At 39.6% G+C, this 22,368-nt stretch overlaps 2 protein-coding genes across 2 annotated transcripts in view; one reads left to right on the forward strand and one right to left on the reverse strand.

Moving 5' to 3' along the window:
• The window catches only part of LOC124113995 (carbohydrate sulfotransferase 15-like), a 36,824-nt gene extending 19,009 nt beyond the window's left edge, over positions 1-17,815 (forward strand). Inside the window, exons 6-8 of the mRNA XM_046474507.2 lie at positions 13,791-13,962; positions 16,483-16,630; positions 17,426-17,815. Of these exons, the coding sequence (XP_046330463.2) occupies positions 13,791-13,962; positions 16,483-16,630; positions 17,426-17,604 (499 nt within the window). The 3' untranslated portion in view covers positions 17,605-17,815. The remainder of the gene's footprint in view (positions 1-13,790; positions 13,963-16,482; positions 16,631-17,425) is intronic.
• A 528-nt stretch (positions 17,816-18,343) lies between these two features.
• Positions 18,344-19,931, reverse strand: LOC125375906. The gene is made up of 2 exons (XM_048386910.1): positions 19,889-19,931; positions 18,344-18,954 (listed from the first exon to the last, which is right to left on the reverse strand). The coding sequence occupies exons 1-2, from the start codon at positions 19,929-19,931 to the stop codon at positions 18,344-18,346; spliced, it is 654 nt and encodes a 217-aa protein (XP_048242867.1).
• Between the last annotated feature and the right edge of the window lie 2,437 nt (positions 19,932-22,368).

The raw sequence follows: 22,368 nt of genomic DNA on the forward strand, positions 1-22,368 counted from the left end.
TGTTTAACGACATATCTGAAGGAGATGTACAGAGACATATCTGAAGGGAGATGTACAGAGACATATCTGAAGGGAGATGTACAGAGACATATCTGAAGGGAGATGTACAGAGACAAATCTGAAGGGAGATGTTTAACGACATATCTGAAGGGAGATGTACAATGACATATCTGAAGGGAGATGTACAGAGACATATCTGAAGGGAGATGTACAGAGACATATCTGAAGGGAGATGTTTAGCAACATATCTGAAGGGAGATGTTTAGCAACATATCTGAAGGGAGATGTATAGCGACATATCTGAAGGGAGATGTACAGAGACATATCTGAAGGGAGATGTACAATGACATATCTGAAGGGAGATGTACAGAGACATATCTGAAGGGAGATGTACAATGACATATCTGAAGGGAGATGTACAGAGACATATCTGAAGGGAGATGTACAATGACATATCTGAAGGGAGATGTACAGAGACATATCTGAAGGGAGATGTACAGAGACACATCTGAAGGGAGATGTACAGAGACATATCTGAAGGGGGATGTACAGAGACATATCTGAAGGGGGATGTACAGAGACATATCTGAAGGGAGATGTACAGAGACATATCTGAAGGGAGACGTACAGAGACATATCTGAAGGGGGATGTACAGAGACATATCTGAAGGGGGATGTACAGAGACATATCTGAAGGGAGATGTACAGAGACATATCTGAAGGGAGATGTACAGCAACATATCTGAAGGGAGATGTACAGAGACATATCTGAAGGAAGATGTACAGAGACATATCTGAAGAGAGATGTACAGCGACATATCTGAAGGGAGATGTACAGAGACATATCTGAAGGGAGATGTACTGAGACATATCTGAAGGGAGATGTGTAGTGACATATTTGAAGGGAGATGTACAGAGACATATCTGAAGGGAGATGTTGAGAGACATATCTGAAGGGAGATGTTCAGAGACATATCTGAAGGGAGATGTACAGCAACATATCTGAAGGGAGATGTACAGAGACATATCTGATGGAGATGTTTAGCGACATATCTGAAGGGAGATGTACAGAGACATATCTGAAGGGAGATGTACAGAGACTTATCTGAAGGGAGATGTTTAACGACATATCTGAAGGGAGATGTACAGAGACATATCTGAAGGGAGATGTACAGAGACATATCTGAAGGGAGATGTTTAACGACATATCTGAAGGGAGATGTACAGAGACATATCTGAAGGGAGATGTACAGAGACATATCTGAAGGGAGATGTTCAGAGACATATCTGAAGGGAGATGTACAGCAACATATCTGAAGGGAGATGTACAGAGACATATCTGAAGGGAGATGTATAGAGACATATCTGAAGGAGATGTACAGAGACATATCTGAAGAGAGATGTACAGCGACATATCTGAAGGGAGATGTACAGAGACTTATCTGAAGGGAGATGTACAATGACATATCTGAAGGGAGATGTACAGAGACATATCTGAAGGGAGATGTACAGAGACATATCTGAAGGGAGATGTTGAGAGACATATCTGAAGGGAGATGTTCAGAGACATATCTGAAGGGAGATGTACAGCAACATATCTGAAGGGAGATGTACAGAGACATATCTGAAGGGAGATGTATAGAGACATATCTGAAGGAGATGTACAGAGACATATCTGAAGGGAGATGTACAGAGACATATCTGAAGGGAGATGTACAGAGACATATCTGAAGGGAGATGTTGAGAGACATATCTGAAGGGAGATGTTCAGAGACATATCTGAAGGGAGATGTACAGCAACATATCTGATGGGAGATGTACAGAGACATATAAGGAGATGTTTAGCGACATATCTGAAGGGAGATGTACAGAGACATATCTGAAGGGAGATGTACAGAGACTTATCTGAAGGGAGATGTACAGCGACATATCGGAAGGGAGATGTACAGAGACATATCGGAAGGGAGGTGTACAATGACATATCTGAAGAGAGATGTACAGAGACATATCTGAAGGGAGATGTACAGAGACATATCTGAAGGGAGGTGTATAGAGACATAACTGAAGGGAGATGTACAGAGACATATCTGAAGGAGATGTTTAGCGACATATCTGAAGGGAGATGTACAATGACATATCTGAAGGGAGATGTACAGAGACATATCTGAAGGGAGTTGTTTAACGACATATCTGAAGCGAGATGTACAGAGACATATCTGAAGGGAGATGTACAGAGACATATCTGAAGGGAGATGTACAGAGACATATCTGAAGGGAGATGTACAATGACATATCTGAAGGGAGATGTACAGAGACATATCTGAAGGGAGATGTTTAACGACATATCTGAAGCGAGATGTACAGAGACATATCGGAAGGGAGATGTACAGAGACATATCGGAAGGGAGATGTATAACGACATATCTGAAGGGAGATGTACAGAGACATATCTGAAGGGAGGTGTACAATGACATATCTGAAGGGAGATGTACAGAGACATATCTTAAGGGAGGTGTATAGAGACATAACTGAAGGGAGATGTACAATGACATATCTGAAGGGAGATGTGTAGAGACATATCTGAAGGGAGATGTACAGAGACATATCTGAAGGGAGATATGTGCAGATACATAACTGAAGGGAGATGTATAACGACATATCTGAAGGGAGGTGTACAATGACATATCTGAAGGGAGATGTACAGAGACATATCTGAAGGGGGATGTACAGAGACATATCTAAAGGGAGATGTTTAGCGACATATCTGAAGGGAGATGTACAATGACATATCTGAAGCGAGATGTATAGAGACATATCTGAAGGGAGATGTACAGAGACATATCTGAAGGGAGATGTACAGAGACATATCTGAAGGGAGATGTACAGAGACATATCTGAAGAGAGATGTACAGAGACTTATCTGAAGGGAGATGTACAGAGACATATCTGAAGGGAGATGTACAGAGACATATCTGAAGGGAGATGTTCAGAGACATATCTGAAGGGTGATGTACAGAGACATATCTGAAGGGAGATGTACAGAGACATATCTGAAGGGAGATGTTTAGCGACATATCTGAAGGGAGATGTACAGAGACATATCTGAAGGGAGATGTTCAGAGACATATCTGAAGGGTGATGTACAGAGACATATCTGAAGGGAGATGTACAGCAACATATCTGAGTGAGTGAGTGAGTTAAGATTTAACGTCACATCGGCAGTATTTCAGCCATATCGTGACGAGAAGTACATTAATAATACACATAATTATACGAAATAAAAACCTGTCGACGAAGGACAGTAGAATAACTAGAATATCACAGACTTGATTTAAAACTAGTTGTGAATAATAAAAACAGTAAGCATTAATGAACATCACAATATAAAAATGGGATAGAAATCGTCAGCCACTGAAAGGAGATCACCATACTGGGGACCATGGGGACTTACAGTACCTTAGCTTCCTGCACGGACCCCGGCAGGATTTATATCATCCCTTCAGTCACTGACGACATTGTATCAGTTAAGCCTTAGATTAAAATAACGAATATACTACGTTTAAAAGCCTGGTATGCAGACAAATACCTGAAATGAAATGGGACTTACATACCCTCTTAGGGGGACAATAATTTTACGCTAATTCAACCCCCCTCGAGGGTACAGCCACTAACAATCTAAGTTATTTATTAGCACTACCAATTTATAAAATAATACATTAAGCACATCAAAATTTATGGACAAGTTCTATTTCTTTTAAAAAACTTAATATTAAATGAGAATTAACATCATTAAAAAGGTCCTTAACTGTTTTGACACTGAAATATTTATCCCTTGTGATGGAAAAATCAATACAGTCAAGCAGGACATGCTTGACCGTGATTCTTTCATCACAAGGGATGCAAAACGGAGGATCCTCACCATTTAAAAGATATTCATGTGTATATCTTGAATGGCCAATACGACATCGTCGCATAATGACCTCTTCAAATCTGGACTCACAGCCCAAGTAGGTGTAACCGATATTTAGTTTAATTTCATGTAATTTATTGATACCTACTTGGGCGTCCCACTTCTGTTGCATAAGATCTCGGATGTAAGATCGAATCATGGGTTTAAAATCAGTGTATGGGATCAGAAGTGGTGTCACAGATTTGTTGAGGGCTGCTTTTGCAGCAGCATCGGCCATTGTGTTACCAATGATACCAACATGGCTTGGTAACCAACAAAAGACGATGTCATATTGGCCAGTAGCAAGATCATTAAATAATTCGAGAATTTCGATTAAAAGTGGATGTTTTGATGACATATTTTTAATCGCCTGAAGGCATGAAAGAGAATCTGAAAATAGTATGAATTGTTTATGTTTAGCTTGATTACTGATATATTTAAGTGCTGTAAAAATGGCGTTTGCTTCTGCAGTGAATATGGAACTGTTATCAGGTAAACGTGAAGATATTGTTCTGGATCCAATGACGGTGGCACTAGCAACTGCGCCACCATCCTTGGATCCATCTGTAAAGATAGATTTATATGTGTCATAATTGTTTCTTAATTGACTGTATTCTTGTTGGTAAATTAATTCGTTAGTGTCTGATTTCTTTAGTTTTGTTAATGTAAGGTCAACCTCTGGCCGTACCATTTGCCAAGGAGGTGTTGAAAACAGTTGAGTTGGAGCTATATCTTGCAGTTTAATATTGGAAGCAAACAAGGCAGACTGGATTCTGATTCCGAGTGGTGGAACAAGAGATGACTTTTTATTGTAAATATCTTGGTAAAGAGGATTGAAGACGCAATTAAAAGCTGGATTGGACTGATTAGAATATAATTTAGTGACATATTGTAAAGATAATTTTAGACGGCGCTGTTTAAGAGAAGGTTCATCTGCTTCTATATAGAGACTGTGAATGGGAGACGTTCTAAAAGCTCCAAGGCAAAGCCTCAGGCCTTGATGATGGATGGTATCGAGTTTTTGTAAATTACTTTTACAGGCTCCACCATAGACGATGGAGCCATAATCAAGTTTTGAACGAATGAGTGACCTGTATAAGTGTAAGAGGGTTGTTTGATCCCCTCCCCACTTTGAATTAGAAACAACTTTCAATAGATCGAGTGCCTTCAGGCATTTAGCTTTTAGGTATTTAATATGCGGGAGGAAAGTTAAGTGATGATCAAAAATAAGTCCCAAGAACTTGGCTTCCTTAACAACTTTGATAGGGGTGCCATTCAGAAATAGTTCAGGGTCCTTATGCGGTTTATATTTTCGGCAGAAATGTATGCAATTAGTTTTGGATTTGGAAAATTTAAACCCGTTTTCTAGACACCACTTGTTAATTTTATTAAGACATAATTGTAATTGCCTTTCTATTGTGTGCATATTTTTACCACGACAAGATAGATTAAAATCATCCACAAAAAGTGATCCATCAACTGAATCATTTAAAACTTTTGACAAACTGTTAATTTTTATACTGAATAAAGTGACAGACAAAATACTGCCTTGTGGGACACCCTGATCCTGATTATAATGATCAGACAGGGTTGTACCCACTCGGACTTGAAATTGCCTGTCTGTTAAAAACTGGGATATAAAATGAGGCAGACGGCCTCTTAATCCAAAATCATGAAGATCTTTTAAAATACCATGTTTCCATGTTGTATCGTAAGCTTTTTCTAAATCGAAAAAGATCGATACAGCATTTTGTCTATTCACAATGGAATTTTTAATGAACGATTCTAAACGCACTAAATGATCGATAGTACTTCTGTTCTTCCGGAAACCACATTGTATATTGGTAAGAAGATTATTTGTTTCCAAGTACCACACTAATCGATTATTTACCATGCGTTCCATCGTTTTACAAACACAGCTAGTAAGAGAGATAGGTCGGTAATTTGATGGATCAGAATGATCCCGCCCAGGTTTGGGTATTGGGATAACAATGGCTTTATGCCATGAAGGTGGAAATGTCCCTGCTGTCCAAATAGCATCGAATATATTCAACATAGTTTCAAGACATGATTCTGGCAAGTGTTTAAGTAGCTGATAATGAATATTATCAGCGCCTGCTGCTGTATCATGAGCTTGCCCTAAGGCAGTATGTAGCTCATGTAGTGAAAATACCTCATTGTAATCTTCACCATTATCAGATGTAAAATTTACTTTTTTCTTTTCCTGTTGAAGCTGATATTTTTGAAATTCGGGAACGTAATTTGATGAAGACGAATGTTGAGATAAAGTTTTCCCAAGTCTATTGGCAATAGCAGATTTATCCGTTAGCAAAGTGTCACCATCCTTTAAATGGTTTACTGTAGAATTTGATCCCTTGCCTTTGATCTTTTTGATCATGTTCCATACCTTGGACATAGGGGTACGAGTGTTTATTTTGGAGACATAGTTCCTCTATGATTGACGTTTATTTTGCTTAAATAGACGTCTTGCCTTAGCATTTGAAATTTTGACAGTGTTTAAATTATGGACAGTAGGATGTTTACGGAAGTATTTCTCCGCCTTCTTACGACATTTCCTAGCTTGTTTGCACGTGTCATCAAACCATGGTTTACGAACACGTGGGTTGATAGAGGACTTAGGTATTGATTCATTAGCAATTTCATTCAGTTGATCTGAGAACAACTGAATGGGGTCAAAAACATTCTGAAAAGACGTAAGTTGTAATTTATCTTTGCATAAAGATTGAAATAAAAGCCAATCAGCCTTCACAAAATTCCATCGAGGTGAAGGTGGATCATCAGCGGGATTAATGGGCTTAAGCACCGTGGGGAAATGGTCACTCCCACATAGGTCGTCATGGACGGACCATGAGAATTCATTTAACAAAACTGAATCCGTCAAAGACAGATCTAAAGATGAATAGGTACCAGTAGCAGGGTGTAAGTAAGTGTCGGAGTCATCATTAAAAATGCAAAGATCATTATCGGAAACAAAATCTTCGATCACTTTTCCCTTTTGATTAATGGTTGAACTTCCCCATAAAGGATTATGCCCATTTAGATCACCCATGATGACACAGGGCTTTGGGAGCTGGTCGTATAGTTTTTGTAGATCATTACGCTGAAGATTTGAAGATGGAGGAATGTATAAGGAGCAAAGTGTGAAGGCAATATGCAGTGTAAGTCTAACTGCAACTGCTTGCAAATTCGTGTCAAGCGGAACAGGACTGTGAACAACGCCCCGCCGCACCAACATAGAAGCACCTCCAGTAGCTTTATCTCCCGGAGGAGAAAAAGAATGATAGGAACTATACTGCCTTAATTCAAATTTATCTGTATTTTTTAAGTACGTCTCTTGTAAAGAAATTGCTGATGGACTTAAATCTGTTGTTAATAATTGCAGCTCGTTAAAATTGTGCCTAAGTCCTCTGCAATTCCATTGAAAAATATTTGAATGGTTCATGGCGGTTCTATAGGAGATCTCTCACGTGAACGTGAAGAAGAGTCACCACTCATAGAAGATGGAGTAACATCCATCTCGAGAGGATCAAAGAAATTCTGAACATCAACAGATGTTTCAGTGACAGTAGGGATCTTAGTAGTAATTTTCTTGTTTTGTTTCTTCTTTTGTTTTTTGGGCATTTCAGTCGATGGTTTGTTAGTTGCTGGTAATTCAGGAGTCGGTTTAGGTTGGGCCATAGTCTGAGTCACAACCTGAGATGCTGGAGAGATGCCACATGATTGAGTATCTGAATCATCTGTCTGACTCTCAGATGTTGTAACCACAGGCACAGGGTGTTCAGAATGTGCCCATGTCAAGTCAGTTTGACATTCTATAGATCTTGTGGTAGAAGGTCGAGAGACAGCAGCAGCATAAGTGTGCACTGATGGAGGTGACCGGCTGGCAATGACTTTTTTTGCTTCCTGAAAAGAAATGTTGTTTTGACATTTGACTGTCAAGATATCTTTCTCATGTTGCCAAAGAGGACATGATTTTGAAGATGCAACATGTTTACCCTTACAATTCACACATTTGGGGTCAGCTGTACAATCTGAGGCGTCATGATTCGCACCACAACGGTGACAAACAATCGGCCGATCGCATGATTTGGAACCGTGTCCAAACTTCTGACACTTGTAACATCGGAGTGGATTGGGGACATACACCTCCACTCCGATGTTAAAATATCCTGCCTTTATAGATTGTGGTATGGTCGACAGTGAAAAGGTGAACAAATAAGTATTTGTTGGGACAATGTTATCTCCATCCTTTCTTGTGAAACGTTTCACTGACGTGACATGTTGATCATTGAGTTCATCAAGAATTTCCTCTTCTGTCATTTCTGCCAGACAACGGGCTCTGTCGCGGATGATGCCAAGACTTGAGTTTAACGTTCTGTGCGCAGAGACAGCAACTTCAGTGTTTGCGAATGTAGTACATTTTAAAAGATTGATAGCTTGCTGTCTCCGTGCACACTCTACCAAAAGAGAACCGGTCCGGAGGCGTGAAACATTCTTGACTTCACCACAAATACCTGCAATGGCTTTCGAGATAGCAAAAGGATTAATTTTCAAGGGTAGTTGATTTCGTGATTCAACAACTATAAAACGTGCCCAAGAATTAGAATTTTGTGAAATCGAGACATCATCATCAGATGATCAAATCTCAGCTTCGAGTCGTCTCTTCTTTTCATTGCGGTTGGAACCAGAATGATTGTGAGCCATGATGAAAGTAATTTATTCAGCACCCCTGCTCCCCACCCACCATGGAGTGCTACAAAGAGCGATGTTTAATTGCACCGGATCTCCAACATGCAAACATCAGGGATACAGAGGTGGTATACTCCAGTAAAAACAACATGAATAGCTGCATTTGTCTAACAAATAAAATGCCAGGCTGGTCCGGCCCATGACAAGAAATTGAAGACATACAGAACACAGAGGTCGAAAGTACCAGATTGGCCCATGAGCCACCGCCTTCTGGCGTAAGACTCTAGGCAATTTATACAATCCAAAATTGAGAATATACACAAGGTATGCATGGCCAAGTCCAAAATATACATTACAATACAACACATGTGTGCATATACAATATTACGCACAGGGCCTGGCATGACCAGCCGATTGATAAGACCGGGCCCATCTTACCACCCGTCTAGGCGAAGTAAGGGTCGAAGTAGTGTGTTGGGCAAAGGAACACAGTTCCAGGAACCAGTGCCCTCAACTACCAGACTCCCGTCCTCCGCCGACACAGGGACGCAACCCACGGCAAACAGGTTGCCCATTTTAGTCGCCTCATACGACCAGCAATGGGAGGCTGTGGAAATATTCTGCCCCGGTTCCACACGGGGGAAGAGCGATTAGCGTTACCCAGCACTCACCACGAGGAGGTTGCTCTTCACGAGTGCCGCAACATGTCTGAAGGGAGATGTACAGAGACATATCTGAAGGAGATGTTTAGCGACATATCTGAAGGGAGATGTACAATGACATATCTGAAGGGAGATGTACAGAGACTTATCTGAAGAGAGATGTACAATGACATATCTGAAGGGAGATGTACAGAGACATATCTGAAGGGAGATGTTTAACGACATATCTGAAGCGAGATGTACAGAGACATATCTGAAGGGAGATGTACAGAGACATATCTGAAGGGAGATGTACAATGACATATCTGAAGGGAGATGTACAGAGGCATATCGGAAGGGAGATGTATAACGACATATCTGAAGGGAGATGTACAGAGACATATCTGAAGGGAGGTGTATAATGACATATCTGAAGGGAGATGTACAGAGACATATCTGAAGGGAGATGTACAGAGACATATCTGAAGGGAGGTGTACAATGACATATCTGAATGGAGATGTACAGAGACATATCTGAAGGGAGATGTATAGAGACATAACTGAAGGGAGATGTACAATGACATATCTGAAGGGAGATGTATAGAGACATATCTGAAGGGAGATGTACAGAGACATATCTGAAGGGAGATGTACAGATACATAACTGAAGGGAGATGTATAACGACATATCTGAAGGGAGGTGTACAGAGACATATCTGAAGGGAGATGTACAGAGACATATCTGAAAGGAGATGTACAGAGACATATCTGAAGAGAGATGTACAGAGACATATCTGAAGGGAGGTGTACAATGACATATCTGAAGGGAGATGTACAGAGACATATCTGAAGAGAGATGTACAGCAACATATCTGAAGAGAGATGTTCAGAGACATATCTGAAGAGAGATGTACAGAGTTATATCTGAAGGGAGATGTACAGAGACATATCTGAAGGGAGATGTACAGCAACATATCTGAAGAGAGATGTTCAGAGACATATCTGAAGGGAGATGTACAGAGACATATCTGAAGGGAAATGTACAGAGACATATCTGAAGGGAGATGTACAGAGACATATCTGAAGGGAGATGTACAGAGACATATCTGAAGGGAGATGTATAGAGACATATCTGAAGGGAGATGTACAGAGACATATCTGAAGGGAGATGTATAGCCACATGCCTGAAAGTAGGTGTATAGCTACATATCTGTAGTGAGGCATATAACGACATATCTGAATGGAGGTTTTTAGAGATAAATCTGAAGGGCGATGTATATCAACGTAGCTTAAGGTAAATGTATAGCAACATATCTGAAGGGAGTTGTAGCGGCATGTCGGTAGGGAGGCATATAATGACATATCTTAAGGGAGGTGTATAGTGACATATCGCTAGTGAGGCATATAATGACATATCTGAAGGGAGGTGTATAGTGACATATCGCTAGTGAGGCATATAATGACATATCTGAAGGGAGTTGTATAGTGACATGTCGGTAGTGAGGCATATAATGACATATCTGAAGGGAGGTGTATAGTGACATATCGCTAGTGAGGCATATAACGACATATCTGAAGAGAGGTGTATAGCGACATGTCGATAGTGAGGCATATAATGACATATCTGAAGAGAGGTGTATAGTGACATGTCGGTAGTGAGGCATATAACGACATATCTGAAGGGAGGTGTATAGTGACATGTCGGTAGTGAGGCATATAATGACATATCTGAAGGGAGGTGTACAATGACATATCTGAAGGGAGATGTACAGAGACATATCTGAAGAGAGATGTACAGCAACATATCTGAAGAGAGATGTTCAGAGACATATCTGAAGAGAGATGTACAGAGTTATATCTGAAGGGAGATGTACAGAGACATATCTGAAGGGAGATGTACAGCAACATATCTGAAGAGAGATGTTCAGAGACATATCTGAAGGGAGATGTACAGAGACATATCTGAAGGGAGATGTACAGAGACATATCTGAAGGGAGATGTACAGAGACATATCTGAAGGGAGATGTACAGAGACATATCTGAAGGGAGATGTATAGAGACATATCTGAAGGGAGATGTACAGAGACATATCTGAAGGGAGATGTATAGCCACATGCCTGAAAGTAGGTGTATAGCTACATATCTGTAGTGAGGCATATAACGACATATCTGAATGGAGGTTTTTAGAGATAAATCTGAAGGGCGATGTATATCAACGTATCTTAAGGTAAATGTATAGCAACATATCTGAAGGGAGTTGTAGCGGCATGTCGGTAGGGAGGCATATAATGACATATCTTAAGGGAGGTGTATAGTGACATATCGCTAGTGAGGCATATAATGACATATCTGAAGGGAGGTGTATAGTGACATATCGCTAGTGAGGCATATAATGACATATCTGAAGGGAGTTGTATAGTGACATGTCGGTAGTGAGGCATATAATGACATATCTGAAGGGAGGTGTATAGTGACATATCGCTAGTGAGGCATATAACGACATATCTGAAGAGAGGTGTATAGCGACATGTCGATAGTGAGGCATATAATGACATATCTGAAGAGAGGTGTATAGTGACATGTCGGTAGTGAGGCATATAACGACATATCTGAAGGGAGGTGTATAGTGACATGTCGGTAGTGAGGCATATAATGACATATCTGAAGGGAGGTGTATAGTGACATGTCGGTAGTGAGGCATATAACGACATATCTGAAGGGAGGTGTATAGTGACATGTCGGTAGTGAGGCATATAATGACATATCTGAAGGGAGGTGTATAGTGACATGTCGGTAGTGAGGCATATAATGACATATCTGAAGAGAGGTGTATAGTGACATGTCGGTAGTGAGGCATATAACGACATATCTGAAGGGAGTTGTATAGTGACATGTCGGTAGTGAGGCATATAATGACATATCTGAAGAGAGGTGTATAGTGACATGTCGGTAGTGAGGCATATAATGACATATCTGAAGGGAGTTGTATAGTGACATGTCGGTAGTGAGGCATATAATGACATATCTGAAGGGAGTTGTATAGTGACATGTCGGTAGTGAGGCATATAATGACATATCTGAAGGGAGGTGTATAGTGACATGTCGGTAGTGAGGCATATAATGACATATCTGAAGGGAGGTGTATAGTGACATGTCGGTAGTGAGGCATATAATGACATATCTGAAGAGAGGTGTATAGTGACATGTCGGTAGTGAGGCATATAATGACATATCTGAAGGGAGTTGTATAGTGACATATCGATAGTGAGGCATATAATGACATATCTGAAGAGAGGTGTATAGTGACATGTCGGTAGTGAGGCATATAATGACATATCTGAAGGGAGTTGTATAGTGACATGTCGGTAGTGAGGCATATAATGACATATCTGAAGGGAGTTGTATAGTGACATGTCGGTAGTGAGGCATATAATGACATATCTGAAGGGAGTTGTATAGTGACATGTCGGTAGTGAGGCATATAATGACATATCTGAAGGGAGGTGTATAGTGACATGTCGGTAGTGAGGCATATAATGACAAATCTGAAGGGAGGTGTATAGTGACATGTCGGTAGTGAGGCATATAATGACAAATCTGAAGAGAGGTGTATAGTGACATATTGCTAGTGAGGCATATAACGACATATCTGAAGAGAGGTGTATAGTGACATATCGCTAGTGAGGCATATAACGACATATCTGAAGGGAGTTGTATAGTGACATGTCGGTAGTGAGGCATATAACGACATATCTGAAGGGAGGTGTATAGTGACATATTGCTAGTGTGGCATATAACGACATATCTGAAGGGAGGTGTATAGCGACATGTCGGTAGTGAGGCATATTACGACATATCTGAAGGGAGGTGTATAGCGACATGTCGGTAGTGAGGCATATAACGACATATCTGAAGGGAGGTGTATAGCAACATGTCGGTAGTGAGGCATATAACGACATATCTGAAGTGAGTGAGTGAGTGAGTTATTATTTAACGTCACATGGGCAATATTTCAGCCATATCGTGACGAGAAGTTACATTTTTGATACATATATGATACATTTATGATACATTTATGATACATATATCTAAACTGAATAAAAAGCTGTCAACGAAGGACAGTAGAATAACTAGAATATCACAGACTTGATTAAAAACTAGTTGAGAATATTAAAAAGCAGTAAGCATTAATGAACACCACAATATAAAAATGGGATAGAAATCGTCAGCAACTGAAGGGAGATCACCATACTGGGGACCATGGGGACTTACAGTACTTTTGCTTCCTGCATGGACACATATCTGAAGGGAGGTGTGTAGTGACATATCGCTAGTGAGGCATATAACGACAAATCTGAAGAGAGGTGTATAGCGACATATCGGTGGTGAGGCATATGGTGACATATCTGAAGGGAGGTGTAAAGCGATATATCTGAAGGGAGGTGTATAGTGACATATCTTCAACAGAAATATGTTCATATATTTTCAGACTCTACTCCTCATACTTTCAAAAAGCCAAACTGTACAGAAGCAAGGTGTCAAAACAAGGTTTCCACGATCTGGTTGTTAAAGAGATTGCAAACTTTAAAACCTGTCTGACATCACAGTCGTTCCGAGGGTGTTGCTACAACTATTCTTTATCGAATTCTTTCACAGAGGCGGTAAGTATCTCCCTTTATATATTATTATAGATGTATATATCTTCCATTTTCTGTCACTAAGGTGGTATCAGTATATCAATATATCTACTATATTCTCTCACAGAGGCGGTCTAGGTATCTCTCTATATATACCATATTACCACATAGTGTGGGGCTGGGTATCTCTATATATCTGCTATATTATCACAGAGAGGCGGCCTGGGTATCTCTACATATATACTATATCCTCTCACAGATGCGGTCTGCGTATCTCTATATATCTACTATATTCTATCAAAAAATGTGTCTGGGTATCTCTATATAACTGCTATATTCTCTCACGGAGGCGGTCTAGGTATCTATTTATATCTACTATATTCTCTCACAAATGCAATCTTGGTATCTCTTTATATCTACTATATTCTCTCACAGAGGCTGTCTGGGTATCGTTATATATCTGCTATATTATAACAACGTGGCGGTCTGGATATCTCTATATATCTGTTCTATTCCCTCACAGAAAAGTCTGGGTATCTCCATATATCTGCTGTATTCTCTCACAGATGCGGTTTGGTATCTCTATATATCTGATATATTATCACAAGGAGGCGGTCTAGGTATCTATATACCTGATATATTATCACAAGGAGGCGGTCTAGGTATCTATATATCTGATATATTATCACAAGGAGGCGGTCTAGGTATCTATATATCTGATATAGTATCACAAGAAGGCGGTCTAGGTATCTATATAGCTGCGATATTTTCAAGAAGATGCGGTCTAGGTATCTATATATCTGCGATATTTTCACAAGGAGGCGGTCTAGGTATCTATATATCTGATATAGTATCACAAGGAGGCGGTCTAGGTATCTATATATCTGCGATATTTTCACACAGAGGCGGTCTAGGTATCTATATATCTGATATATTATCAGATATATAGGCGTTCTAGGTATCTATATATCTGATATATAATCACAAGGAGGCGGTCTAGGTATCTATATATCTGCGATATTTTCTCTCAGAGGCGGTCTAGGTATCTTTATATATCTGCTATATTCTCTCGCAGATGCGGTCTGGGTATCTTTATATATATGTTAGATTATCACACAGTGGCTGTCTGAGTAGCTTTATATATCTGTTATATTCTCTCACAGAAACAGTCTGGGTATCTTTATATATCTGTATATATATATCTACGATGGTATGTATGGTATGTTATGATATGATAATGGTATATGAAATAATACTATATAGTATGATCTTATAATAATGATACAATATGATATGATGTTATGGAATATGTTGTATGATATAATAAGTTGTGATATGTTAAAATAGAAATTATGAAATTACAGGGTATGGTATTGTACTGTATGTGTGAAATTATGTGACTGTGTTGAGATGCGATGTGGAATGACGTGAGGTGATTTGGTGAGATATGTACATAAATTGTATAAAATTGTATATTCTTCAAATTGTACTATAGGCCTGTCACACAGAGGCTGTCTGAGTAGCTTTATATATCTGCTATATTCTCTCACAGATGCGGTCTGGGTATCTATATATATATATATATATATATATCTGCTATATTCTCTCACAGAGGCTGTCTGAGTAGCTTTATATATCTGCTTTATTCTCTCACAGAGGCTGTCTGGGTATCTTTATATAACTGCTATATTATCACACAGAGGCTGTCTGAGTATCGCGAGACGTCTGTCTCTCTGTATTTCTTAATAAATGTGTTATTCTCTCACAGAATAGATCTGTGTATTTGTCTTTATATCCACTGTATGTCTCACAGAGGAAGTCTGTGTGTCTCACTTTATATCTGCAGTTCTTTCGGAGAGGCGATCAGTGTATCTCTCCATGTATTTGCTTTATTCTCTCACAGAGGAAGTACGTGTGTATGTCTGCTGTATACCCCAAAATACATAGTATGTGACGATACGGGTTAGATCGATGCTCATGATGTCAATCACTGGATTGTCTGGCAGACTCGATTATTTATATGGCTTGAATATTGCTATGAAGGCGTTAAACACCACAGAAACAAACAAACAAAATCTATATATTTGCCAGTACTACTAGTATGTGCATATGATGAAATGCATATTTCCGACTGCGGCGAAGGTAACATCCCTTCGCTCACCGTTGCGCTCGGCATAAGGGGATAAAACAAGGACTGGTCGGCTCGAACTCACTGTGTCTGGGTGAGGCAGCCACATTAGAAAGTGGGCTAGCACTATAAAACCGGCTTTTGTCCGGACGTGTACACGCTCGCGCACGCACACACAAATACATGTTAAACCTCACCTCACCGCTTCTGCTACTGCTACTACATAACGTCACATACGAACAACAAAGCCCACTGTGTGAACCTATTTTAAGGGGGTTAGAGGCAGCGTAGGGCGTATTCTAACCTTGGTATTATGGCAGCACCTCTGCTGACTATGTTGACCATGTCCCTGCCGTATGTGTAGATGCCAGGTCATCTGTGTCAGCCGCATACATACTTTTTACTTTGTTTTCAAGCTGGATGTCAGACGAGGTATCTACCATGTGTTCATGTCCGACTGGATGAAACTTTTTCCAAGAGACCAAATACACGTGATTAAGTTTGAAGATTATATAAAAAATGAAAAAACGCATCTGGCGGAAATCTTCAAATTTCTTAAATTGAGTGAGTATACCGTTTCTGTTGATGTTAGAGCTGTACAGGGGGCGGTCGGGTAGCCTTGTGGTTAAAGCGTTCGCTCGTCACGCCGAAGACCCGGGTTCGAATCCCGACATTGGTACAATGTGTGAAGCCCATTTCTGGTGTCCCCCGCTGTGATATTGCTGGAATATTACTAAAAGCGACGTAAAACCAAACTCACTCACTCACTAGAGCTGTACAGACCAAGCTAACTCTTTAACCACTGGGCTGTCACACCGCGACTAATATATTAATAGCCTTGTATTACAGGCTGATAAGTCAGTTGAATTTAACGCAACTTTGAAATGTGTCGGCTTCATGGGAGCGGGAAGCCCAAAGTAACGCAAGTCGTACACGTTTAACACTTTGGAAAGACTGGAAGGCTGGGATTCGAACTGGGATTCGTGTATTGAAGTCTCTTTTGAGGATGATTCCATTGTGTAATAGCTGTAAAGACCAACCGCCAACCAACCAACACTCCAAATGAACGCTGTTAAAGGCAGCGTCTAAGCTTGAGACCGAAGCCCAAAGTGACACATGATATTTACCACGAGCAAATATGTACAAAAGATGAACCAAAGCCAAATGTGGAACATGTGCTTTCGAAGGCCGCAACGTGTGTCTCGGAGAACGTGAATGTTGCCATGCTGAGTATAATGTACTGGACCATAACCAGTCAATTCTGATTGAAAAACGATTTTTTTTACTTTGGGACATTTAACAACAAAACTCAATCAGGTGTATTTCATACATAGCAATAATCATATATTGGTCTTACAGGAAATCTGTCTGACGAAGATTTGGAGAACATAGCGAATATGAAGCCAGCAAACCAAAGGCATTATGGGGCTGAGGTCGGGGATATGTTGAACTCTACACGTGACCTCATCGACAGATTTTATAAACCGCATAATGACGAATTTTCAATATTAATGAAAAACAAATATTGGAATTGGTAAGATGTTTACCCAGACTAGTGGCTGTTAATACCAAGAAGTAGATGGGTATCGGCACGTGGGGAACTGAACAACACATTTAATGAACCTTGGGGCTTGAATGCTTTTACATTTTGATATTAAATACTGAATTGTGCGTACTTATACACACACCCTAGTGCGTGATGGTTGTATTATCATACATGTACCAGCATATGTTCCAAAACGTCTTATAGAAAGAATAAAGAAGTTGAAAAACGTAGGTCGACTTCGTCTTCATTGATACTACAGGTCTTTAGATGCCATTTAAACATATTGTGACATTGTTGATGAACAGTGCACAAGTTGAAGTGGTAAGATGATCAATACATGTGGTTGTTGAAACCAAGAGGGAGATTGGTATTTGGACTTCTTTATTGTCACGGAAATATAAAGTACAATTTCATGAACGTGAAGTTCAAATGGTCTCCTCACATTAGTAAGACAGCCCAGTTGTGAGACACCTTAAAACAACAATGTCATACCTGGTTGCACATGTTAATCAGGTAATTAACCCCTATCATGAAAATGGACTTGTCTTATTATAGACAAAAGAAATGACTCAAGATGCTTGATACCCTCTTTTACTTTATTCCATTCAACATTTTAATTCATCCATCCCTTAAATCCATTGTTTTAACATATTCGCCACTTAGAGTTCAGTTAAAGTTAATATCAAAGTTCACATCACAGTTCACATCGAGGTTGTCACACTGACACAACCTTAATCCATCTTCAGAAGTTTGCCAACAGCATCCAAAAACTGGAGTGGTGTCTTGACACCCTGGGATAGCTGATCCTTCAGTCTGGAAAGTCGATTGTCAATCTCCTTGTACACACGCTTTCTTGCTGGTGGAGCTGCACCTAGGTCTAACTGAGATAGCTTGGTCTTCTCAGATTTCACAATCTTCTTGATGATCTCGATGTAGAGATTAGGATGACGATGATTCAGTGATGCATTGAGGCGACTGTGGAAACCCTCCAGGTTGTTGTTGGTCCTTGGGCCGAATGTCTGGTGATGGTTCCACAGCGAAGGAGGGAATCTGGCTTCATAATCCACCCAGTTTGTGACTATGTAGTCGTTGAATTCGTCAGCATTCGGTACATCGGGAGACTGGTTCATGGAGTCAAACCATGCATCCTGAACCTGTTGAAGAGGCAGCAGAGGCAAGGCAGCAGCTCGTCGGATCCACTGTTCCACAAGGGGGTTATCTCTGTATCCAACAGCAAGACCAAGCTCCTGTGTCTTCCGCCAAATCGCCTGGGTAAAGTGGAAGAAACACCCCTTGATGTCTGAACCTTGAAACTCTGTCCGGATGGCTCTAATGGCAGCAACTTCAGAGGGTTGAATGGTTGGTTCAGTAGTTGTTGGATGTGGACCTTCAACTGAGTGAGTGAGTTAATATTTAACGTCACATCGGCAGTATTTCAGCCATATCGTGACGAGAACTGATATACAATACAAATATTTGAATGGATTAAATATCTGTCATCGAAGGACAGTAAAAATAACTAGAGTATCACAGTTTTGATTTTAAAACTAGTGGAGAACATTAAAAAGAATACATTTTCAATCAACAATACAATATAAAAATGGGCTATAGACCACCAGCAACCAAAGTTAGGCCACCTTACTGGTGACCGTGGGGACTTACAATACTTTTGCTACCTGCACGACTCCCCAGCAGGATTTACACCATCCCTTCAGCCGCTGGTGATTATATGCAATTTAGCCAACCCTTAAAATAAACAAATATTCTACGTCTAAAACTGTGGCAAGAATAAATGTACTTTGAATGCTGTGGTCTTACATATCCTCTCAGGGGGACAATAATTTTACGTTACTTCAACCCCCTTCAAGGATACAGCCACTAACAATCTCAGTCATCAAATTTATTTTACCAAGTATAAAAACTATATTATATACAAAACATATCATTCAAAATTTATGTAACAATTCAATTTCTTTTAAAAAGGCAATAATTAAACGAGCATTGATACTAAAAAGATCCTTTAAGGATGAAACTTTGAAATATTTATCCCTTGTGATGGAAAAATCAACACAATCAAGCAGGACATGCTTGACGGTGATTCTCCCATCACAAGGGATACAAAATGGAGGATCCTCACCTTTTAAAATATATTCATTGGTATATCTTGAATGGCCAATACGACATCGTCGCATAATGACCTCTTCAAATCTGGACTGACAGCCCAAGTAGGTGTAACCGATATTTGGTTTAATTTCATGTAATTTACTTATACCAACTTGGGTGTCCCACTTCTTCTGCATTAGATCTCTGATATAACATCTTATAACAGGTTTATAATCACTGTAGGGTAGAAGAAGTGGAGTCACAGATTTGTTGAGTGCTGCTTTTGCAGCAGCATCAGCCATTGTGTTACCAACGATTCCGACATGGCTGGGTAACCAACAGAAAGCGATGTCGTATTGGCCACTAGCTAGATCATTGTATAATTCGACAATTTCGAGTAAAAGTGGATGTGTACTGGACATATTGTGAATAGCCTGAAGACATGAAAGAGAGTCTGAAAATATTATGAACTTCTTATGTTTAGATTGATTTTGAATGTATTTAAGAGCTGTTAAGATGGCGTGTGATACTGCCGTCAAAAAATTGAACTGTCATGTGGCAACCTGAACGAGAGTGTTCTGGATCCAATGATAGTAGCGCTAGCAACCGCGTCACCATCCTTGGATCCATCTGTAAACATAGATTTGTATGTATCATAGTTAGTTCTCAGTTGATGGTATTCTTGTTGATAAATTAGTGGATTAGTTTGTGATTTCTTTAGGTTTGTTAGTGTCATGTCTACCACTGGCTTTATCAGTTGCCAAGGAGGTGAAGACAAAAGGTGGTAAGGAGAAATATTTTCAAGGTGTAAATTCGCATCAGAAATTGCAGTTTTCAATCTTATTCCAAGAGGGGGAATAAGAGAAGATTTCTTTTGGTAGAGGTCCTCATATAGGGGATGAAAAACGCAATCATATGCAGGGTTTGACTGATTTGAAGATAATTTGGTAATATACTGTAAAGATAATTTTAGACGTCTGAGTTTTAGTGATGGTTCATCAGCCTCTACATATAAACTGTTAATGGGAGAAGTTCTGAAGGATCCAAGGCAGAGCCGTAGTCCTTGGTGATGTATAGAATCCAGAATTTTAAGATTGCTTTTGCATGCACCCCCATAAACGATGGAGCCATAATCCAGTTTTGAACGAATGAGAGATCTATATAGTTGGAGGAGGGTCTTCTGATCACCTCCCCACTTTGAATTGGAAACGACTTTTAACAAATCGAGTGCCTTCAGGCATTTAGCTTTAAGGTATTTGATATGGGGTTTAAATGTCAAATGGCTATCAAAAATAAGTCCTAGGAATTCGGCTTCCTTTACAATTTTGATAGGCGTGCCATCCAAATACAGTACAGGGTCTTGATGTGATTTATATTTGCGACAAAAATGTATACAATTTGTCTTGGCTTTAGAAAATTTAAAGCCATTTTCAAGTGACCATTTTTGAATTTTATTGAGACATAACTGTAATTGTCTTTCAATTGAATGCATATTTTTACCACGACAAGACATGTTAAAATCATCCACAAAAAGCGACCCATCTATGGAATCATTTAAGACCTTAGACAGGCTATTTATCTTAATACTAAAAAGTGTAACAGACAAGATACTGCCTTGTGGGACACCCTGATCCTGATTATAATGATCAGACAGGGTTGATCACGCGGACTTGAAATTGTCTGTCAGTTAAAAATTTGGATATAAATTGAGGCAAACGGCCTCCCTATCCAAAATCGTGCAAGTCCTTTAAAATACCATGTTTCCAAATCGAAAAAGATAGACACTGCATGTTGATTGTTTATAATTGCATTTTTAATAAATGACTCTAATCTAACTAAATGGTCAACAGTACTCCGGTTTTTACGAAAACCACATTGAATAGTTGTGATTAAATTATTGGATTCCAAGTACCATGTCAATCTATTGTTGATCATGCGTTCCATGGTTTTGCAAACGCAGCTGGTCAGTGAAATGGGTCGGTAGTTTGAGGGATCGGTATGATCACATCCAGGTTTTGGTATGGGAACAACGATGGCATCACGCCATGATGAAGGAAATGAGCCAGAGGTCCAAATGTCATCAAATATATTTAACAAGGTTACTAAACAAGGTTCTGGTAAATGTTTCAGGAGTTGATAATGTATATTATCAGCTGCTGAAGCAGTATCGTGAGCCTGCCCATGGGCAGTATGGAGCTCATGAAGAGAAAATACTTCATTATAATCTTCCCCATTATCTGAATTAAAATTAATAGTTTTCTTTTCCTGCTGTGTTTTGTACTTCTGGAATTGAGGAACATAGTTAGACGAGGAAGAATGTTTAGCTAAAGTTTCACCAAGTTTATTAGCAATATCGGACTTATCAGTTAACAATTCATTCCCATTTTGAAGATGGTGGATACCAGATTTAGATCCCTTACCTTTAATTTTTTTTGATCATGTTCCATACCTTCGATAGCGGCGTACGTGAATTTAGTTTCGAAACGTAAGCTTGCCAAGACATGCGTTTATTTTGTTTAAATGTACGTCGTGCCTTGGCATTTATGATTTTGAATTTATTTAAATTATGAACCATAGGATGACGACGGAAATAATTCTCAGCCTTTTTCCGTGCCTTCCTAGCTTGTTTGCAAGTATCATTGAACCATGGTTT

Source organism: Haliotis rufescens, unplaced genomic scaffold, assembly GCF_023055435.1.
Source record: "Haliotis rufescens isolate VD_foot unplaced genomic scaffold, xgHalRufe1.0.p SCAF_62, whole genome shotgun sequence".
Taxonomy (NCBI): Eukaryota; Metazoa; Mollusca; class Gastropoda; order Lepetellida; family Haliotidae; genus Haliotis; species Haliotis rufescens.

Coding starts and splice junctions, on each gene's coding strand:
- LOC125375906 (XM_048386910.1), bottom strand. CDS start 19,931: ATGTTATATCAGAGATCTAATGCAGAAGAAGTGGGACACCCAA. Junction 18,955..19,888: donor AGAAGAAGTGGGACACCCAA/GTTGGTATAAGT, acceptor AACCCTCTGAAG/TTGCTGCCATTAGAGCCATC.